At 46.7% G+C, this 18,925-nt stretch overlaps 1 protein-coding gene across 6 annotated transcripts in view; it reads right to left on the bottom strand.

Annotated features, from left to right (window-relative positions):
• FSTL4 (follistatin like 4) overlaps positions 1 to 18,925 on the bottom strand; it is a 558,936-nt gene that overhangs the window by 32,346 nt on the left and 507,665 nt on the right. For all 6 annotated transcript variants that reach the window (XM_041764231.1, XM_041764228.1, XM_041764229.1 and 3 more), the window contains one exon: positions 12,786 to 12,906. In XM_041764231.1, the coding sequence (XP_041620165.1) occupies positions 12,786 to 12,906 (121 nt within the window). The remainder of the gene's footprint in view (positions 1 to 12,785; positions 12,907 to 18,925) is intronic.

Genomic DNA, 18,925 nt, shown 5'->3' with positions numbered 1-18,925 from the left:
ACTGTGCAACTCCTCTCAAAACTCCTTAGGAAGCTGCTAATCCAATTAACTCAGTCTGAGTTTCAAATCTTTCCTCTGGTTCACCTATGGGGTAAAGCTGGGGGGCTGAGGAGAAAGCCAAATGGACAATCAGCAAAGGGCATGAACCCACCTTCAGAATAGCTCAGAGCTATTTCTGTAATATTGAACTTAGAGGCATCCTAGGACAAAGCACACAGAGACCCAACAACAACACAACCTAAATCATTTCCTAGGTTTTCTTTGTTGGCAGTTTTGGGGAAAAGTTCCAGGTACGACAGAAGAGTCTTGTAGATCAGGTCACTGGGATGGAAGAGGTAAATGGGGCTCTAGCTAAGACATATCTAGAGGGCTGCTTAGAACATGGAAGTGGATCTCCTTTCTCAGACTCCCTTTTGTTCAAAAAGAAAAGAAATAATAACTTATCTAGACAACTTCCCTACACTGTGAATTTGGAAGAGGGAGGAATGGGGTTCAAGTTGAATAGATAGTAGAGTTTTGATCAGGAAGGTGTAATTCAAGAGCACAGAGCTTGAACTGGGGGACCTAGGAGCATTGGACCAGTGGGGAATTGGAGAAGGTGGTAGAGCGCCCAGAGTTCTACAGTGTGGGTGGCCATGACCTAGGAGTTAATAAACTTCTGCTATATCACCATTTATTTATACAAGCCTGCCTAGCACACATAAAGTAGATCCAAAGAATGTGAGGTAAGGATCAATAGAGAAGCAGAAATGACTGAATCAGTCAAAAAAGACTAGAACTGATAAATAAATAAAAGACTTGGTTTGTTATATATATATTAATAAGATAGCCAAATCTTTGACAAGTTTGATCAATGAAAAAAATAGAGAAAGAACATAGGGAATTAAAAAAATATGAAAGTATTATATTTAATGATAGGTAATAAATCTGAAAATCCCAATGAAATAGATCACTTAAAAGGGAACATTAATGAAAAACTCTCAACAAAGTCGATATAGAAGGAATGTACACCAACATAATAAAGGTCACAGATGACAAACCCATGATGAACATCATACTCAATGGTGAAAAGCTGAGACCTTTTTCTCTAAGATCAGGAATAAGACAAGGTTGCCAATTCTTGCAACTTTTATGCAACATAGTACTGGAAGTTTTAGCCATAGCAATTAGGCAAGAAAAAAGAAATAAAATGCAGCAAAATTGGAAAAGAAGAAGTAAACAGTTACTATTTGCAGATGACATGATACTATATGTAGAAAATCCTAAAGACTCCACCAAAAAACTACAAGAACTGATAAATGCCTGTAGTAAACTCAAAGGGTACAAAATCAGTAAACAGAAATTGGTTTCATTTCCATACACTACTAACAGGCAATCAGAAAGAGAAATTAAGAAATTAATCCATTTGTGATTGCATCAAAAAGAGTAAAATACCTAGGAATAACCTTAACCAAGGAGGTAAAGGACTTGAACTTTGAAAACTCTAAGTCTTTGATGAAAGAAAGTGAAGACGACACGAACATGCAAAAAATATTCTGTGCTCATGGACTGGAAGAATTAATATTGCTAAAATGTCCATTGTACTCAAAGCAATCCACAGATTCAATGCAATCTCCATCCAGAATTAGAACAAAGAATTCTAAAATTTGTATGGACCACAGAAAACCCAAATAGACCAAGCAATCTTGAGAAAGAAGAAAACTGAAAGTTTCACTCTCCCTGATTTCAAACTATACTATAAAACTATAGTAATCAAAGTAGTCTGGTACTGGCATGAATGCATGTGCGCACGTGTGCACACACACACACACACACATACACCCCAACCCAAAAAACAAACCCATACAGATCAATGTAACAGCCCACAAAAAAACTCCACATATATATTGATCCACATATCCATGACAAAGAAGACAAGAACATACAATGGGTAAAAGACAGCCTCTTCAATAAACAGTGTTGGGAAGACTGGACAGCTACATGCAAAAAACCTAAATCGCACCACTCTCTTATACCATATACAAAAATAAATTAAAAATGGATTAAAGACTTGAATGTAAGACCTAAAACCAAAAAACTCCTAGAGGAAAATAGCTGGTAAGCTCTCTGACATCAGTCTTGGCAATCTTTTTTTTGGACATGTCTCTTCAGGCAAGGGCTACAAAAGCTAAAATAAACAAATGAGACTACATCAAGCTAGAAAGCTTTTGCACGGCAAAGGAAATGATCAACAAATGAAATGGCAACCTACTGAATGGAAGAAGATATTTGCAAATCCTACATCTGCTAAGGAGTTAGTATCCAAAATATGTTTAAAGCACCTACCCAACTTAATATTAAAAATCCACAATTAACCTAATTAAAAAATAGACAGGGGACTTGAATAGACATTTTTACAAAGACGACATATAGATCCAACAAGGATATGAAAAGATGGTCACCATCGCTCATAATCAGGGAAATGCAAATCAAAACCACAATGAGATCTCACTTCACACCTGTCAGGTTGGCTAGTATCAAAAAGACAGTAACAAGTGTTGGTGAGAAAGTGGAAGAAAGAGAACCCTGAGCACTGCTGGTATGAATATAAATTGATGCAACCACCGTGAAGAACAGTGTAGAGGTTCATCAAAAAGTTGAAAGTTACCCTATGATCCAGCCATTTCACTTCTGGGTATTTATCTGAAGAAAACAAAAACACCAACCCAAAGAAATATATGCCTACTGATGTTCACTACAGCATTATTTACAATAGCCAAGATATGGAAGCAATATAAAGTGTCCATCCATAGAGGACTGGATAAAGGAGATATGTATCTATACAGTAGAATATTACCCAGCCATAAAAAGAATGAAATATCATTTGTGACATCATCGAAGGACCTAGGGAGTATTATGCTAAGTAAAATCAGACAGTGTGGAATCAAACACAGAAAGACACATGCCATATTATTTCATTCATACCTGGAATCTAAAAAGCAAAACAAATGAGCAAACAAAACAAAGCAGAAACAGATCACAGACACAGGAAAAACACTGCTGGTGAACAGAGGGTGGAGGGCTTGTGGAGGGGGCAAAACAGGTGAGGGGATGAAGAGGTACACACTTCCAGTTATAAAATAAGTCAAGGGTACGTAATATATAGTGTAGGGGATAGAATCAATAATACTGTGTAACAATTGTGTCTGGTGACAGATGGTGACTAGATTTATCATGGGCATCATTTCATAATGAATACTGAATTACTATGATGCACACCTGAAACTAATAGAATACCGTATGTTGAATATACTTCTAGTAAAAAAATGGAAACTTAAAAGTATTGAGAACTAATCAAGAAGAGAATATTTAAAACATTTTCAAGTGCTACTTTTCAGTTACACAAGATGAATGAGTCCTAGAGATCTTCTGCATAGCATAAGGTCTATAGTCGACAACATCGTATTGTACATTTAAGAATCGATTAAGAGGGTAGATCTCATGTGACCGCTTTTTACCACAAACAAAAAGATAAGAAAAACGAAAACGAAGGGACACAAGGAAACTTTTGGAGGTGATAGAGACAAGTATTACTTAGATTGTGGTGATGTATCATGGGCATGTCCCATGTATACATGTCCTAGTATACAAATGGTATACATTAAGTATGTGTCTTTTTTTGGTAAATCAATTACACCTCAAAAAAGGTGTTTTTAAAAAAGTGCTATTAACCCCAAGATACCCTGAGTCATTTCATAGGAAGTTTCTTTTGTACATTTAAGGAATGGATACTTCCTAGAGAATATGACAGAGAAGATGCAGATTGTATCGTGAAGCCTCTATAACCTAGGAACCAAAACATGCCAAAGGGAGCACAAAAAAGATGACTATGGACCTAACTCATGTAGGACTTGATATACCAAAATCCCAGGTGACATACTGGCAAATCAAGGCTAGCATGATCAAATATAATATGTTTCAATGGCTAACTATCAGGAAATCTGTAATTAATCACCTCCCAGATCAAAGCAGTCAAAAAGGAAAAATCATTTGGTTCTCTTGCTAGACAGTGAAAGGGCTTTTGAGAAAAATTCAAAATCAATTCCTTAGAGGAAAAAACCTCAATAAAATAGGAACAGAATGATATTTGTTTCCTACAATGAAGAATATCTCTATAAAAAGAAGAAATAGCACCATTCTTTTCAGAATGATGAAACATTAAGTTGGAAAAAAAAGCAAAAAGGAAAGAAGGCAATATCAGACTCTCAACATGAAGCAGTGTGATTGTCAATTGAAGGCAAGAAATGAGAAGTATTAAAAGGATAGAAAAATGATATTTTACCTGTATATGCTCCAGATAACGAACCCCAAAGTAGAAAGGTTTAGTAAGTGACTGCAGAAAGGGAGCCAGTACCATAGCATATAAGACATATAAGCATATAAGTAAAGCATATAAGTAAGCTTACTTACTTACTGACAGCAATCTGACAGAAAACACATTGGGCCTAAATGAAAAAACTGTAAAACCTCACTGAAGGCATAATAAAGACTTGAATAATTGGAGAGACATGTTCTGGGAGCTGAAGCTTTACTATGGTTAAGAAACAAGCTACCCCAAACTAAGTCATGCATTTAATCTAATTGCAATTAAAATCAATTGGTGGGGTCTTGACAAGACAGTTCTAAAACTTACATGGAAAAAAATGTGCAAGAACAGCTGAGAAATTTTTGAAAAATGAGAGTGATGATGGGCATTTTCCCCTAACAGATATTACAAGTATGACAGCAGCAAATGCTGCAAAGCAGGGGGAGGTGAGGTGAGCAACAGGGGAGGGCTGAAGGAACCCCTACCTCTGAGTCAGGCGCCATACTAATGGTCTGGATTGGTTTTACAAAGCTCTGTCAATTCATTCCATGCAGCTAACATTTATTAAATACCGCCCAAGGGGCAGGTGTTCCAGACAGCAGGGAGTAAGAGCGTAGTAGTTCTTATCCACATGGAGCTTGCTGTCTGGGGGAAGGAGAGTCATCAGTGGATTCCAAGTGTGATGGGCATTACCAGAAGGGAGCTCTGGGTGCTTGCAGACAGGGGTGTGGGAAGATTTGCCAGAATAGAGCAGGATCCACTCTCCAACTCACAAAGGAAATCCCGAGCTTCCTTACACCTGCGCTGCTTGTCCCTTTACTGATGGTAGCTTTGTCTGCAGGACTGGGGACTGTGAACTGGCCTCTTCAGTGAGAGGGCCAGTGGTCAGCACCTCCTTGAAGACTGTCCTTTGTCTCAGCCCCGACCTTTGATAGAATCTGTGGACCTACCCAGGAAGTTTTCAAACCATAGTGTATATCTGCATCCCCTGGGAGGGGGTATGGTTGTTAAAACACTGGCCCCACGCCGTGGCTCTGATCCCGGAGGTCTGGGATGGGGCTGGAGGATCTACTTCTACCGATCAGGTTCTGAGAGAAACCTGGAGTCAAGTCTCACTTGGAAGCTCTGGAAGACCAATTCAGGGCTAACTCTGAGCTGAAATGCATGGCCCTATTCTAGAACAAAATGAAACTGAAAGTCAAGGGTATGGAATAAGTCATTCACTTAAAAATATAGGACTGTCTACTGGGTAAAGACACCTCCCCTGGCAGGAGTTGAAACACTGCTCACAGGTGCTCACAGGGAGGGGTACGCTCTGTTGGCTATGAGGTCTCCATGAGCCATGCTGGGGGCCGAGACCATTCCTCCTTGGATCTCCATCTCTCCATCTGCAGGACTACAGAGAGGGCCTCAGGCCTCTGCATGCTCCATCTGCCCAAGCCCTCTCTTTCCAGTCTTGCCCTAACTCCACAAATAGGGATACATCAGGACACTTTTCTTTGTGCTCTCCATTCAGGGTCATGTTCATCTTCACAAGTCGCCTGGGGCTCTGGGCCATCCCTCATCCCACAAACCTTCGGTGTATCTTCTGGAACTTATGTTCAGCCATGAGCAAAATGTCCTATATCCTCAAACCCTTGTATGAATGTTCCTTCACCTTCTCAAAATGGAAACCTGGCGACATTGCTTCTACTGCAGCCTCTTAAGGGGACATGGCTCTGAGCCTCACCTCCCCTCACCTCCTCCTGGAGTGGGCTGGGAGGTGGGGCATGTGTCCTCCTCAGTTCTCACCTTCCCTCCTCTGGTTCTGCATTGTCTGCCATGCCCAGCTGCATTCCAGATCCCATCCTTTCCCGCCTGTTCCAGGACATTGCCCTGGCACGTTCCTCCTACTCTGGTCCCTTTCCCCCTTCCTAATGAGCATTCTCATCAGTCCATAAAAAGCTTTTAACTTCCATCTTGGAAAAAGCCCCCAGACCTCTCCTTCCCCCAACTTCTCTCCCCAGTGCTGCCCTATTTTTGTCCTTGGAAGCCTCCTAAAGAGTTGCCCATATCTGGGGGCTCTAATTTCTCTCTCCATTGCCTCCTGAGCCAGTTCCAGGCAGACATTTCCCCACCAAACTGTGGAAATGGCTCTTTTCCAGCCACCCCCACATGCCAAACTTGACCCAATGGCCAACTCTCTGTCCTCATCTCCCCCTGAGCTGTCTTCAGCATTGGGCACAGCTGACCACTGCTCCTTGGTCCAACCTGTCCCTTCATCTTCAAACTTAGAAACCCAACTGGCTGCATAACACCCAGCATTTACCATGTCTGCATGAGCTTCTGAGCTTCCTTCCTGAAACCTGCTCCTCCCCCCTCCTCTTATTTAAGAATATAGCCAGTGTCCTCTGTCCAGATGTTCAGAACAAGAACCTTTGGAGGGACTGGTGACTTTCCCATTAAGTTGACAAAACATCAACTTTTCAGTAAGGCCTTCATTTGCCATCCCCTCTAGCATTTCTACCTTTTATCTGACTTTCCTTATCCCTTTGTGTTTTAATTTTTCTCCTTAGTCCTTGTTACCTGTAGACTTGCTCCACGAGGACGGATTTGGGTCTGCTCACGGTTTCCAATGAGTGGCCTGCAAGGGGCCTGCAGAACTCAGTACCTATCTGGATTATGCAGACACTTGACAGATGAAGTGGCAGCAAAGGGGTGGGGAGAGCATTCTCAACTGGGGGCAAATTCATGGGCTGGAGTATTTGGGGAGGGATGGGGGCCAAGAGATGAGGTTAGCAGGTGGTGGGAACCCAGATCACAGGGACCAGCCTGTATGTATGCATCTATGAACGTGGTCTATGGGCTTTTGTGGCCAGGAAGCTGCTGCCACCCTTCTGTGAATCAGTGACTAGGTCGCCTATCCTATTTGTCCTGATAGGCTCGCATGGAGGAGACTACGGGGGCATAGCCAGGCCAACAGCAACTGAAGGGACCCTGCATGCAGTCCTAGGCCCCCTGGCCTTCCTAGCTCAATGCCCTGCACAAAGGGGGCCTGTGATGTGGAATGTAACTGCAAGGCACCAAGGAGCTCCACTGAGAGGCCCCTGACTTGATCACTTGCCAACTGGCAAACTGGCAAAAGGATTTTTTTTATTTTTATTTTTTTAAAGATTTCATTTATTTACTCCTAGAGACAGAGAGAGAGAGGCAGAGACACAGGCAGAGGGAGAAGCAGGCTCCATGCAGAGAGCCTGATGTGGGACTCGATCCAGGGTCTCCAGGATCACACCCTGGGCTGCAGGTGGCACTAAACCGCTGCGCCACTGGGGCTACCCCAAGGATTTTTTTTTTAAAAAGTATCATCCCATCAGTAGTGGGGTGGGAGCTCACTCACTGCCCTGAAACCCAACTGTCCTCTTTATGCATGATGACAAGTCTAAGAATCCTGCAGCTGGTGTGGCATAGGCCCCTGGCTCTGACTGAACACCTGCTTGCCTTGAGCAGAAGCTGTGACTCCTGCCAGAGCTAGAGCTCTGGATCCAGCTTCCTGCTAGGACAGGCAAGCTCAAGAGACATAGGGGGTGTCAGAGACACGCCAGGAGCCCTGGTCCCCACCGGAATGGGGCCCAGTCAAAGTCCTGCATTCCCACTGTGAGAGACCAAGGGGTGGAGCTGGAGACACAGCTTCCTGCTGGCAACGGTGATCCACCTGTTTTCCTTTGGCCTTACAGCTGTATTAACTCACACACTAAAAATCATTTGAAATTAATATATTCTGGGTAAACACATTCATTTTCTTTTAAATTTGCAAAACCCTCCAGTGAAAACATTTGAATATGTAACACAAAGGCCCGTTTTCTTTGGGAAACATGGATCATTTCCAAGGTGAAAGGCAGCATAAATATGTCCTAAGTAAGAGGTGCCTTCACAAAAAATACCAAGCTAGAGTAATAAACAGATTTGGGGGAGGATTATTGTGTTTTGGGAAGGAATCGTTACTTGTCTGAACTGTGGGGAGTTCGAGGGTGTTTTTATTTTAATGGGTTCATCATTTATGTCTGAACTTCTCGCTCCTTCCTTTGAGGGCAATGCAGGAGGTTTGTGTGAAGTTATAAATCATGTCAGTGTTTGGGCCTCCTCTCTGGGAGGCCAGGTCTATGAGGAAGTTACACTAATAATTGGAGAGAAGTAGTTGTCTAGAAGGGCTCCCTTTAGCCGAGCAGGTCAAGGCAGAGTTGTGGACGGAGAAGCCCTCCCAAGATGGTGGCCTGGCCTGTATATGGGGTCTGGCCCCTGCACCAAGAAGTGGGGCAGCTCTAGAAAGAAGCATTTTATTCCTGGTTTGGCCAGTTTCTCTGGGTCTTGATTTTTTCCATCTGTATAATGAGTTGCATGCTCCCTGAGAGGCCACCAGCTCAGGCCATTTGTGTCCACCAACTATAGCTAAATGTGGCTTGAGACAACTGAACATCTATCCCATATGTGTCCTGCTCTGGACTGTGAACTCACCTGTATCAGGCATTCTCCAAGCATTTTAGATCAGCTCTCATCAGGCCTAGAAGGCAGGAGGTACTAGTGCTATTTCCATTTTACAGGTGAGTCTATTTGCCTTCCTTGTGTATCAAGGACAGATCAGTACAAGCTCTTGAACTCAGGTGTGTCTGGCTCTGAGTTCATGTCTTGACTCTGGGACAGAGCTGTTGCCAGCTCAGGTCTGCACTGGGCCTAGAGCAGAGAAGCCCCCACCCGGCTCCTGCTCCCTGGAGTGCTAGCTCTGGGTCTTGGGCTCCCAGGTCGCACATGAGCTCCCCAGGACATCTGTCATTTGCTTGGAGCCTTCCAAGAAGCAGGTAACTGGGCAGTGCCCTCTCTCTTCCCTTCTGCATTCCCAGCCCCTTCTCTCTGGTTGAGGAGAAGCTATCTGGGGGAACAGACACGGAACATCGCTCACGGTGTGCCCCATATGCTGCCTCAGCTTAGTAGGCCACAGGCCACCTGCCAGGCCAAGTGGGGACCAAACCAGACCTCCAATAGCACCGCTGAGCACCACACCATATCTCACCCTGGCAGCTCAGGGACCTTTTCCATAGTTTTCAATCATGCTTGGGATGAATGGCAAAAGGGAACAAACGCCCCAGGTAACTTTGGCTGCTGATTTCTCTCCCCCTTCTTCAGGAGACTCCTCGGCTAGGCAGCATTCCTTTTGTCCTGAGCACCAACAGTGCCCTCTCAGCCTTCCCAGCAGCTCTGCCTGAAAGCCTTGGCACCAAGCTGCAGCCTGCAGAGCCCCCTGCACCTACCGCCACTGTGAGCTTCCACGGTACGCCGGCCCTCCTGGGACCTGGAGCACCACTGGGATTCTGCACTGGGATGGGCTGAGCCCCACCGGAGCTGGACATCTGAGCCACACGGTTTGCCAACTTCAGTTCCACTGAGGCAGGGGTCACTGCTGTGGCCTGGTCATCATGTGCTCATGATGCCAGCTGTTTCCAGCCAGGCTTGAGTGCAGCACTAAGGGCAGAGGGGAATGAGGCAGGGTGCCCGTCCCCTGCCCTCCCTAGGGTGTAGTCCGCTGCAGCCCAATGCTGAGCTGCTGAATGACCACATCTGTATCCAACACCCAGATTCTCCAATAGCAGTAACACCGTGCCCTGGTAAGGATGGGTATGGTAGGGCAGGGCAGGTGTCAGGAGTCTGAGCTCTGGAGTGAAAGTATGCTTGGCAACTGCAGGGCTGGGTCCTGGGATCCTGAGATCACTGCATCTCTCTGAGTGCTAGTTACCTCAATCTTGAAACAGGGATGGCACACAGGAGGTGTTCAGTAGAAGCTATCATAATGGTCTCTTTCATACCATTCTATTTTCAACAACTTCCCATCTTCCTACATAGGACATTTCCCTTCTCTCTCCCCAACACAGCAACCTAACTTCTAAAATACTTGGAAAGCCTTGCATCTTATTCCCAGGTCAGCAGGCAGTGGACATCTGTCCTTGGGAGGCAACTCCAGGCATACTTTAGTATGGTGCGCCCTTGAGTGGGCTGGTTAGTGGTCCCCCACGTCACCCCCAAGTGCCTGGGGGTCAGCCCAGCCCAGGAACCTTGTGGGCTACTGGAGCTAGGGCCACCCAAGTGACCTTGTCTGGCTGTCATGGGAGCTAAGCTCAAGGGGCCAAATTAATGACATAGGACACTATCACAAAGTACAGAGGTCCCAGCATGTTCCTTCTGACTGCTGATAGTGCTTCCACTGGAAGAGAAGCCTTCAATCAGCAGTTAGGAAATGGATCTCAAGTGGCCTCTTTTGGTTCCCAATGGGAGGTTTTGATATGTGTGGACTCCCTTGGGTCAAAAGCATCCTCGTTGGAGACTGGATAATGGCAGAGCTCCAGGGTGGGGGTGAGAGGTGGCTGGGGATGGTGTGAACAGGACTCTCCAATGCCAGCTGCACAGCCTGCTTCACACCTGGTGGGAGAGGCCCAGCAATCCCTCATGGTGCTTCTGGGTCTGGGCCTTGCTCTTAGATTCAGAGCTGGGAGTGACAAACTGGCTCATCCACATCATGACCTCAGTCTCAGAATTCTGGGCAGCATGGGGCAGAAGGGCACCCTGAGCACCATGGACTTGCCACTTAGTGTATGAAGGCACCTAGGACCAGAGTATCTTCCTGAGGCGAGTATAGAGTCTTACCTGTGACATACTCAGGTCCCTCCCCCTCCACAGGTGGCTCCTCTCCCCTGAGAGAGTCATTTGGAGGAAATAAAGGGGACAAGGCTCAAGCCATCTCCCTGTGGCACCTGCCCCCCACTCCCCGCACCCCCCCCCCCCCCACACCCACCATTTTTGTGAAGTGAGGGCAGGATGCAAAGGGCAGAATTAAAAATCTGCGAATATTGATTCATTTCCCTTCTCCAGGCTTGTCTGAGGACCTGAGGGGCCTGGGACAAACCACATAGAGCTGTTTCCCAGCTCTGTTTCCCAGTGCTGTACACCAACACTGTACCATGCTGGGCACCACTTGCCAGTTTCAGATGGAAAAGCCCTCTTCCCACCGCAAAGCACGCGCTCTGCCACTGCTGGAGGAGAGCCCTGCGCACTGCCTGCTGGCCACACTTCACACTGGCCCTAAACTGAGGTGGGGTTAACTCCCCCAGGGGCTGTCATAGCTAGAAACTCCTGGGTTATTTCTGCGTCAATCCAGTGACATTATCACAGGCCTGCATTCAAGCCTGTGAGTACAGCTACAAAACCCCAATTAAATACGTCCCAGGTCAAGGGAAATACGAAGATATGCGTTAGCTGTGTATGGCTATAAAAATCCCTCAAACATCCTGTAGGGTAAATGTAGACTCCAGCTGAGCTCACCCAGGTGTCCTTAATGGCTTGTTACCCTGGTTCCAGAGTTAAGTGAAATTGAGCCTCATTATGTAATTATTCTTAACACCTTGCTCACTTTATCTCAGAGCAGAAGCCCTGAGCACCAGCTGGCACAGATGCTCTAGGGCTGACTTGAAGTTTCCACACTGACACAAGAACACCCTGCTTAGTGCTAGGCGTGAGGCCCAGCCAGGCTTGGCTGGGCGAGTCTAACTTCTCTCAGGTGTTGATCTGCTTTGCATTGTGATGGCTTATTTGTTCTGAGGGCTGGAGAGGCCAGGATGGGCCAGTCAGCAGTATGACGCAGAGGTCAAAGCACAATCCCAGGTCTAGGAAGACACCCACCAGTGGTGTGACTCCAGAACAATGGCCTTACCTAGAGATTTCTCCATAACCTGAGTTGAAACAACATACTGACTAGGAAAGTGCATGTGATGTGTTAGCACAGGGATTGGCTAGAGTAAGTGCTTAGAAAACATGATTTTAATCATTGGTGTTGTCATCAGGAGGGGTTTATTATTCCCAGCCTCTAGGAGTCCTGGCAACGCAGGGGTCCCTGAGAAGCAATGAAAACCTCCTGAGCCTGTTCAGGTTCTGTCTTAGCGGGCCAAGTGGAGGCTTGGTGAGCCTTTTGGGGAGGGAGATGGGAACCAGCCCCTGCTGGAGGAAGTCCTGCCTCCCTGGCCAAGTGATATGGGTGCATAGCACCCAGAAGAGCAGTGGTGTGTTAGACAGCGTTTGCTACTCACAGGGTCCAAGAGCACAGCTGCTGGCTGTCACTGTGGCATGGGCAGGGCACATTCTACAGGGTTCTGCTAGAGCCTCAGCTGCTGAGCATGACTAGCTCAAATGACTCACCCCCCCGCACCACTATCACTTCATCAGAGGTGGCTTCTGGGTGAAGCCAGAGAAACTAGTTGGCTGGTTTTGCCCTTTCTCCACTGCTCCCTTTACTTCTGAGAGAGATGGGTTTTATTGGGCTCAGACACATTTTTCAGATAGAATATAGAAGTGGGAAGGGTTGCTGTGAGCAGCATTTTGGGAACGCTTTGAGGGGATGACATGCATGGAGCCATTTACTAACCATTCACCTGCAGGACGTGGGTCTGGAAGAGCTCATCATGGCCGGAGGCGTGGCAGGTGTAGTTGCCCATGTGGACGGTGGTCACCTTGGTGATGTAGAGGGAGTTGTCCTCTCCGAAGTCCTGCACAGGGTGAGGAAGACAACGAGGTTGGCCTCTCTACTAAGTAGGCTGGGAAGGAGAGCCAGTTGTCCCGCTTTTGCAGGAAAACAAACCCTGCAGCTGAGCCCCCTTGCTCAGCCAGAGCTGCCTGCAGGGCTGTGCCGGCCTGGGCAACAGGAACTTCACTGGTCTTCCTTATTGTCTGCCTGGAACTTGTATATCCACTTAAGGCCTCATTCACCAATGTGGCCAGGCTGGAACACCTTCCCTGCTCGCTGCTCTCACTTTTTAAGATTGGAGCTCACCTCTTCCTCCTACTAATCCTGAGCCTGCTTGGCAGGTTTCCTGGGGGTTCTTGTCCACCTGCTGAGAAGCTCTGCAGGATGGCCTTGTGTAGGGCTGGCAAGCTTTTTTTTTTTTTTTTTTCTGGCAAGCTTTTTTAATAAAGCTCAACACCCCCAAACCAAATAATCTAATTAAAAAATGGGCAGAAGACATGAACAGACATTTCTCCAAAGAAGACATACAGATGGCTAACAGACACATGAAAAGATGCTCATCATCACTTATCAGGGAAATGCAAATCAAAGCCATAATGAGATATCACCTCACACCTGTCAGAATGGCTAAAAATCAACAACACAAGAAACAACAGGTGTTGGCAAGGATGTGGAGAAAAAGAAATCCTCGTGCACTGTTGGTAGGAATGTAGACTGGTATAGCTACTTTGGAAAACAGTATGGAGATTCCTCAAAAACTTAAAACTAGGGACTACCTGCAGACCCAGCAGTTGCACTACTAGGTATTTACCCAAAGAATATAAAACTATGAAATGAAAGTAATACACACACCCCTATGTTTATAGCAGCAATGTCCACAATAGCCAAATTATGGAAAAAGCCCAAGTATCTGTCAATAAATGAGTGGATAAAGAAGATGTGGTATACAGACACAATGGGATATACATCAAAGAAGAATGAAATTTGCCATTTTCAACAGTAAGGATGGATCTAGAGTAGAAGGCTGAGTGAGGTACATCAGAACAGGACTGATACCATATGATCTCACTCATGTGGAATTTAAGAAACAAACCAAATTAGCAAAGGGGAAAATAAAGAGAAAAAAGCAAACCAAGAAACAGACTCTTAACTCCACAGAACAAATTGATGGTTACTAGAGGGGAGGAGCCTGGGGGGATGAATGAAACAGGTGATGGGGATCCAGTAACCATACTACAGGGTATCTACCCAAAGAACACAGGAACACTAATTCAAAGGGATACATGCACTCCTGTGTGTACTGCAGCATTATTTACTATAGCTAAGTTCTGGAAGCAGCCTAAGTGTCCACTGACTGATGAATGGCTAAAGATGTGGTACATATACAAGGGAATATTATTCAGCAATAAAAAAAGAATGAAATCTTGCCATTTGGAACAACATGGATGGAACTAGACTAGAATGCTAGGTGAAATAAGTCAGAGAAAGACAAATACCATATGATTTCACTCGTGGAATTTAAGAAACTAAACAAAAAAGTGAAGGAAAAAAATAAGAAAAGAGGCAAACCAAGAAACAGACTCTTAACTACAGAAGACAAACTGATGGTTACCAAGGAGAGGGGAGTGGGTGGATGGGAGAAATAGGTGTTGGGGATGAAGGAGCACACGGTGATGAGCACCAGGTGATGTATGGAAGTACCAACTCACAATACCGTACACCTCAAACTAATACAACACTGTGTTAACTGGAATTAAAACAAGATTTTTTTTCCCTAAAGGGACAGATAGCAAATATTTTTGGCCTCATGGGCCATAGGGTTTTTGCTATTTAACTCTGCCTTGAACCACATAGATAACCATAATAATACATAAATTAATGAGCATCCATAAGCTCCAATGAGATTTATTTATTTTTAAGATTTATTTATTAGAGAGAGCGAGCTCATGACCAAATGGGGTGGGGGGGTGGGGGTAGGGAGAGAGAGAGGGGGAGAGGGAGGGGGGGAGGGAGAGAGAGAGAGAGAGAGAGTCCAAGTAGACTTGGGGCTGAGCCAGAGCCAAAGGAGAGACTGGATCTCACTACCCTGATCACGACCTGAGCCAACACCAAGGGTCAGACGCTTAACTCACTGAGCCACTCAGGCGCTCCCAGTGAAATTTATTTAAAAGAATAAGTGGTGGGACAGATTGGGCCTGCGGGGTAGATGGCCTACCACTGGGTCAAATCTACCTTCATCCCAAAATAATTCTAGGTGGCTTGCAGAGACCTGGATAACCCACGAAGGGAAACAGAACTCTGAGGAAAATGAAGGCAAACAAAATAGCCAGAGAAGGGAAATAGTTGAGGGGGGCGGATGCCGGGGGTCAGAGTACCCTGATAAGCCCCGCTAAGAAGCACTGCCCCAGGGCTTTTCCGGTCAGGTGCATGTGCTCTTGCAGACCTGCACATGGCGTGGGCCCTGGCCAGGTGCCCCCTGCAGACATGCTGGAGAGTGGTATTACCCTGTGTTTCCGGGAGGCTCCTCATCAGATTTGGGGTTAGCTAGCTCCTTGACATCTTTGAGGGGTGGTGCCCAGAGCCGACAGGGACAGAGGAGGTCCTGGCTTCCTGGTGAGAAACAGGGCGGTGCACTGCCAGCCACGCTGGCTGAGGGTGAGGGGAAGCCTGGCGTGGGACTCCGGAGACTCAGATTTTAGTTGAACTCTGTCACTGACCAAATGTCCCTTGTCCCTCTGGGCTCTGGTTCCTCCACCAGCAAGTGGCGGACAGTCCATGAACCTGCCTGCCTCATGGGGTGCTGAGGAGATCTGGCAAGAGAACACACGTGAATACTTTCCCCAGCGTGGGCAGCATGACATACGTAGGGGTGTCACTTGTTATTATTAACAGGACATGCAAAACTCCTCTTGACCCCCTGGAGCCAACACCAAACCACCCCTCTTGCCATTCCCTGTGCCCTTCTCCACAGAAGCCATCTGGTGGCGGGAGGGAGGGAAGGCCACCAGTCACCATGGCACAAGAGCTGTGCCAGAGCTGCCATGGAGCAGCTCCCTGACCCTCTGCCTTGCTCACATCCTGAAGGGCCTCACTGCCACCATCTTGAGTCCTTTGAAGGTGCTTTTTGGCTAATTAGCCCGGGGAGGGAGTGCGGGCCAGAGAGAAGCTTGGGGAGGGCGTGGGGGTGGTGGTGGTGGTGTTGCAGGGCAAGGTGGAGCGCAGATGCACGCAGCCCGCTTTCATTATCAGGAAAAAGCCACACGACAGCACTCCCACCAGAGTCAAATATTGCAGAGGGCTGCCAGAGCCCAGCGACTTTTCTCTGAAGCATTGCTCTGTTTAAAAAAGCCCCATTCCTATCACTCTGTGGAAGCTTCAATAATAAAAATAAAACACCAGATAGCTGATTTGTCCTGTGTCATAACAGAGTCATAAAGGGTTCATACCTGAGTTGCTTATGAAAAGTTAATGGTTAGTCAATTCTGGGCTGACATATTTCTGGTCTAAGCTGTTTGTGTGTCAAAACCTAAGTGTGGCGGAAAATATATTTGGCTTGGGGGCTCCGTGGCGAGGTGGCATGTCGAAAATAGGGCAGGGAAGTTGGGTGCGGTTCCCGCTTCGGGGACCCCTCTATACCTCACCTGGGTGGTTCCAGGGCCGACTCCATCCCCAGGAGCAATCCCAGAACCGCTAGCGGGGGGCGCCCTGGCACATTCCCTCGCCTGCCTCCCCGGGCCGTCGCGCCCACAGCCCATCCTCGCCCGGGGCCCCCAAAGCCCAGCGAGGGTTCTGGCGGCCCCTCGCTCTGGTTGCCTCCTTGCCGAGGTCATGTGGTCACGGGGCCCGCACATTGCTCAGGCTGAGAGGCGCGCCAAGGCCGAGGTCCGCACCGATCAAGGGTCAGAACACCAGCTCCCAGGCTTCGAGAGCTAGCCATGAGCTAGGAAGCTTCATATGTATTTGCCTTGGATAATCCTCAGGAAAGAAAACAAAACCCAAGCCAGAAAACGAAACAAAAGCCCAGTCCCCATGGGGTGAGGAAGCAGAGCTCTCCCTCACAACGTATTCAGGATCTGATCTTGTCTGATGACCTCACTGTGACCGGTGGGCCAAGGCCCCATCTTCTCATCTAGGGGACGGTGGGGACCCCCTCCCCTGCCCCTTCACTCTGTCCTCCACGCAGCGGTCAGACCCTACCCCTGCACCCCGAGTCACAGCCCTAGAGAGTCTGTAGGCATGACCTGCCATCCCCACTCCTTCCACTCTCCTGGCTCATTCCCCTCCAGCGCTTTGGCTCTTTGCTGTTGCTCACGAGCCAGGCATCCTGCGCCCTCCTCCCCAAAGGCTGTCGGTCTGGTTTGCACCCAGGCTCAAATGTCATCTGCCTGCCCTATCTGTAACCCCTACCTCTCACGTCTCATTTTGGGGCACTTACTGCCACTTCGCATACCATTTGTAACTGCCCCCCCCCCCACCAGGACAGGAGCTCCCCAGGGAAGGCAGGGATTGTGGTGCTGCACAGTGCTCACTGCCATGTCCCCAGTGCCTGGGAGGGCCTACCTCCTCATGGGCCGTCAGCAGATATTCTGTGAATGGATCAGATCACACAAGATCCGATCTGCAGGGACTGTGTTCTGGTTCTTTGGGTTTGACAACAGAGGCACCTGCCTCCTGCCTTCTCATCCACCTGAACATTGCCAGCGATATGGGGTCAAAATGAGGTGGTTGGCAGGGAGAGAACTGATCCCAAGAACAGTGCCCCTGTTTCCCAACCCCGTCTCTTTTTCCATGCTTCATTCCGCAGGCTGGTGCATGCTGGGATTGGCCAAAGAGAAGGCTCCACTCTGATCAGCAGGCAGAGACGGAAAAGCCCTTGCATGTGATCTCAGACTCAGCTGATGACTTTTGGGGAGCCCCTAGCAAAGTCATTTAACCTTTCTGTCTACTTTTCCTCATTGCTGCTGGAGGCAGAAGCATAGCTCCTGGGTGATCACTCAGGTGCTGAGGGGTGTGCGTCCATTCTTCAAGGGCACGAGGGGATGCTGGATGCATTATGGGTCTCCTTTGAGCACCTAACTTGTTACCAGCCTATGGCTTAGGCTCTGGGGAGAAGCTGACTGTGGGAATAAATAAAACAATGTCTCTGGGCTAAAACAATAGGCATCATATAATTATAGAACAAAGTGCATATTGTTTTCTGGAACATGAATACTGGCTACTGAAATCAAATTTCCCTCATTGGATATGAGGAAATTACTTTAAAATTGATTTATAAGAAGCTACATAAGACTAAACCTGTAATCCTTCCTCTCCTGAATGTTCTTTGAGATGTGTCTGAATACTGCTATCAATGCTTGATTGCATCTCTGTAATTGTCTTTTTATGGATGGCTTTTTTGTTGTTGTTCTGATGCTTAGAAATATATTAGCAAAATCAAGGTTCCTTCCAGAAATAAACAGATGCCATATTAGACCATTCTTCGTACTGATGCACATCTGTCTTTGGGAAAGAGACAATTTTACTAAAAGGCATAGTTTTTGTCTTTTAAAAAGCTCTTTTGTAAGGATCTGCCCTTAATAAAGCAAGTAATTAAATGAGATTTAAGTATTAAACAATATTTAAGCAGGGGCAAGATGGGGGATGTTGTCATAGTGATACATGTGACTCAAGTCTTAAGTAATATTAAAATGAGCCATCAATGCTGAATATTTAGTGACTAAATGTTCAATGCAAGGACTCCAGGGTGATTGTAGAGTTTAGGTTAATGATACTGCCAATGGTACAAGTTAACACTCAGCTTAGAATCATTCATTCTGAGCTTTTCTGACTTAGCCCTTCTCAGGAGCAATGCTTTTCAGGAGCCCTCTGCCCTGCTCTCTTTGGGGAGGATGGAGTCTAGGAGAGGGTCTTTTCCCCATGCTGGTTTGATTCCAGCCCCTAGAATTCACTAACCCTAGCATCCCTCCTGCATAAACATTTTAACAGGAAAGCCCAAACACTGAACAATATGTAGCCCCTGGATGATGGCTGGCCTCAGAAAT

The sequence above is a fragment of the Vulpes lagopus genome, chromosome 7, assembly GCF_018345385.1.
Source record: "Vulpes lagopus strain Blue_001 chromosome 7, ASM1834538v1, whole genome shotgun sequence".
Taxonomy (NCBI): Eukaryota; Metazoa; Chordata; class Mammalia; order Carnivora; family Canidae; genus Vulpes; species Vulpes lagopus.
This window is presented reverse-complemented; position numbering and strand designations above follow the sequence as displayed.